The sequence below is a fragment of the Phaethon lepturus genome, unplaced genomic scaffold (assembly GCF_000687285.1).
Source record: "Phaethon lepturus isolate BGI_N335 unplaced genomic scaffold, ASM68728v1 scaffold29290, whole genome shotgun sequence".
NCBI lineage: Eukaryota > Metazoa > Chordata > Aves > Phaethontiformes > Phaethontidae > Phaethon > Phaethon lepturus.
This window is the reverse complement of record NW_010510237.1, coordinates 1-1,457: the sequence shown is the minus strand read 5'-3', so window position 1 is coordinate 1,457 and position 1,457 is coordinate 1. Positions and strand designations below refer to the sequence as shown.

Below are 1,457 nucleotides of genomic sequence, written 5' to 3'. Positions count from 1 at the left end.
GCTCAGCTGGCTCCCTGTCCCTCCCTTGGCTTTGCCCCTCTGGTTTTCTGGGGGTATGAGATGGCAACAGTCCCCCCCAAGTACCCGGAGAGATGCTTACACCAGGAGAAACTTGGCGCCGGCTTCTCCTCGGCACTCGTAGTCACTTGGGTCCTCCCGCTTGGAGAGCCCATACGCCCCCAGGACCATTCCTGTCACGTTGCAGGCAAGGATGAGGAGGATGATGGAGCACAGCACCGTGCTCGCGATCCACCTGGAGGAAAGAGCAGCAGGGCATGGCCTCGAGATATGGGGCTGATGCACCAGCTGGGGCTCGGAGAGGGGCTGAGCACCCATCTCTGCTGCACCCCTTGCACCCCTTTATGCTCCCCAGTGTCACCTGTACCGCTCGAAGCGCTCCACCTCCCGGAGGTACGGCTGGCTCCTGTCCTCCGCCTTCACCAGGGCTTCACTGACGGGCCGGGTGTAGTCAGGGAGGGGGAAGCTGTTGGCGATGGACTGCACCTTCTCTGTCACATGGGCCATCTCATCACGCAGCTCTGCGGGGCCAAGGCCATGCTGGAGGGGTGGATGGTCCCCGTGTCCCACCCTATATCCCCAAATTGAGATTTGCCCCACAGAGGATGTCCCTGCTCAGTCCAGCTGTCCCACTCACCCTGGATGACCTGCGCCATCCTCTCCACGGCCAGCTCCGGGATGGAGTTGAAGGTGCCATTGCCCTGCGAAGAAAGACGGGGTGCTGAGCGGCTCGGCCAGGGCTGCCTGCAGGTGCCAGACCCCCCGCTGCACCCTGACCCCCCCAACCTGGCGAATCATCTCTGCAAAGTCACTTCGGGGCAGACCGGCCAGTGCCTTCAAAACCTTCTCCACTGACGGCACCTTGGGGTGGAAGAAGGAACCTGTGAGCCTCGGGGCTGCCGGAGGGATGGTGGTGGTGGTAATGGTGGGGGACCAGCACCCCGTCCCACCTTGCCGTAGTCGGCACCCAGCTCCAGGCTCTGTGCTCTGCCCAGGACGCTGGCACAGGAGGTGCAGCGCGGGTCATCCAGCAGCACGACCACGTGCCGACGCCGTTCTTTTTTCCCGCGCCGACGCCAGTGCCCGCACCGTCTTGTCGAGAATCTGTAAATGGTGCAGCGAGGTCTGTAGGTCTTAAAGAGAAAGCCCAGGGCTAGTTCACGCTGCTCCGCTTGGCCACCCCGGCTCTCCAGCAAGGCTTTGGCACCGGCCCCAGGGAGAGCCGTGCTCGACCGTACCTCCCGCCCTGTCCTGCAGGTCCGCCAGCGCCGCATAGGTCATTGCCTTCAGCTGCGCATGGATGGAGAGCCCCACACTCCGGCTGAGCCCTGCAAGGCATCAGGCACCCTGTCAGCATCTTATCCCAGTGGGAAGTTAGGGATGGGGTCTACCAGTGCCTGGTGCAGTGCTTACCACGCAGGTCGGAGATTATCTGCTGT

At 63.0% G+C, this 1,457-nt stretch overlaps 1 protein-coding gene across 1 annotated transcript in view; it reads right to left on the bottom strand.

Annotated features, from left to right (window-relative positions):
- The window catches only part of PROM2 (prominin 2), a gene marked incomplete at its 5' end in the record, with an annotated part of 4,866 nt that extends 3,520 nt beyond the window's left edge, over positions 1 to 1,346 (bottom strand). Inside the window, 6 exons of the mRNA XM_010296362.1 lie at positions 101 to 253; positions 380 to 539; positions 656 to 719; positions 805 to 879; positions 969 to 1,151; positions 1,252 to 1,346. Of these exons, the coding sequence (XP_010294664.1) occupies positions 101 to 253; positions 380 to 539; positions 656 to 719; positions 805 to 879; positions 969 to 1,151; positions 1,252 to 1,346 (730 nt within the window). The remainder of the gene's footprint in view (positions 1 to 100; positions 254 to 379; positions 540 to 655; positions 720 to 804; positions 880 to 968; positions 1,152 to 1,251) is intronic.
- Between the last annotated feature and the right edge of the window lie 111 nt (positions 1,347 to 1,457).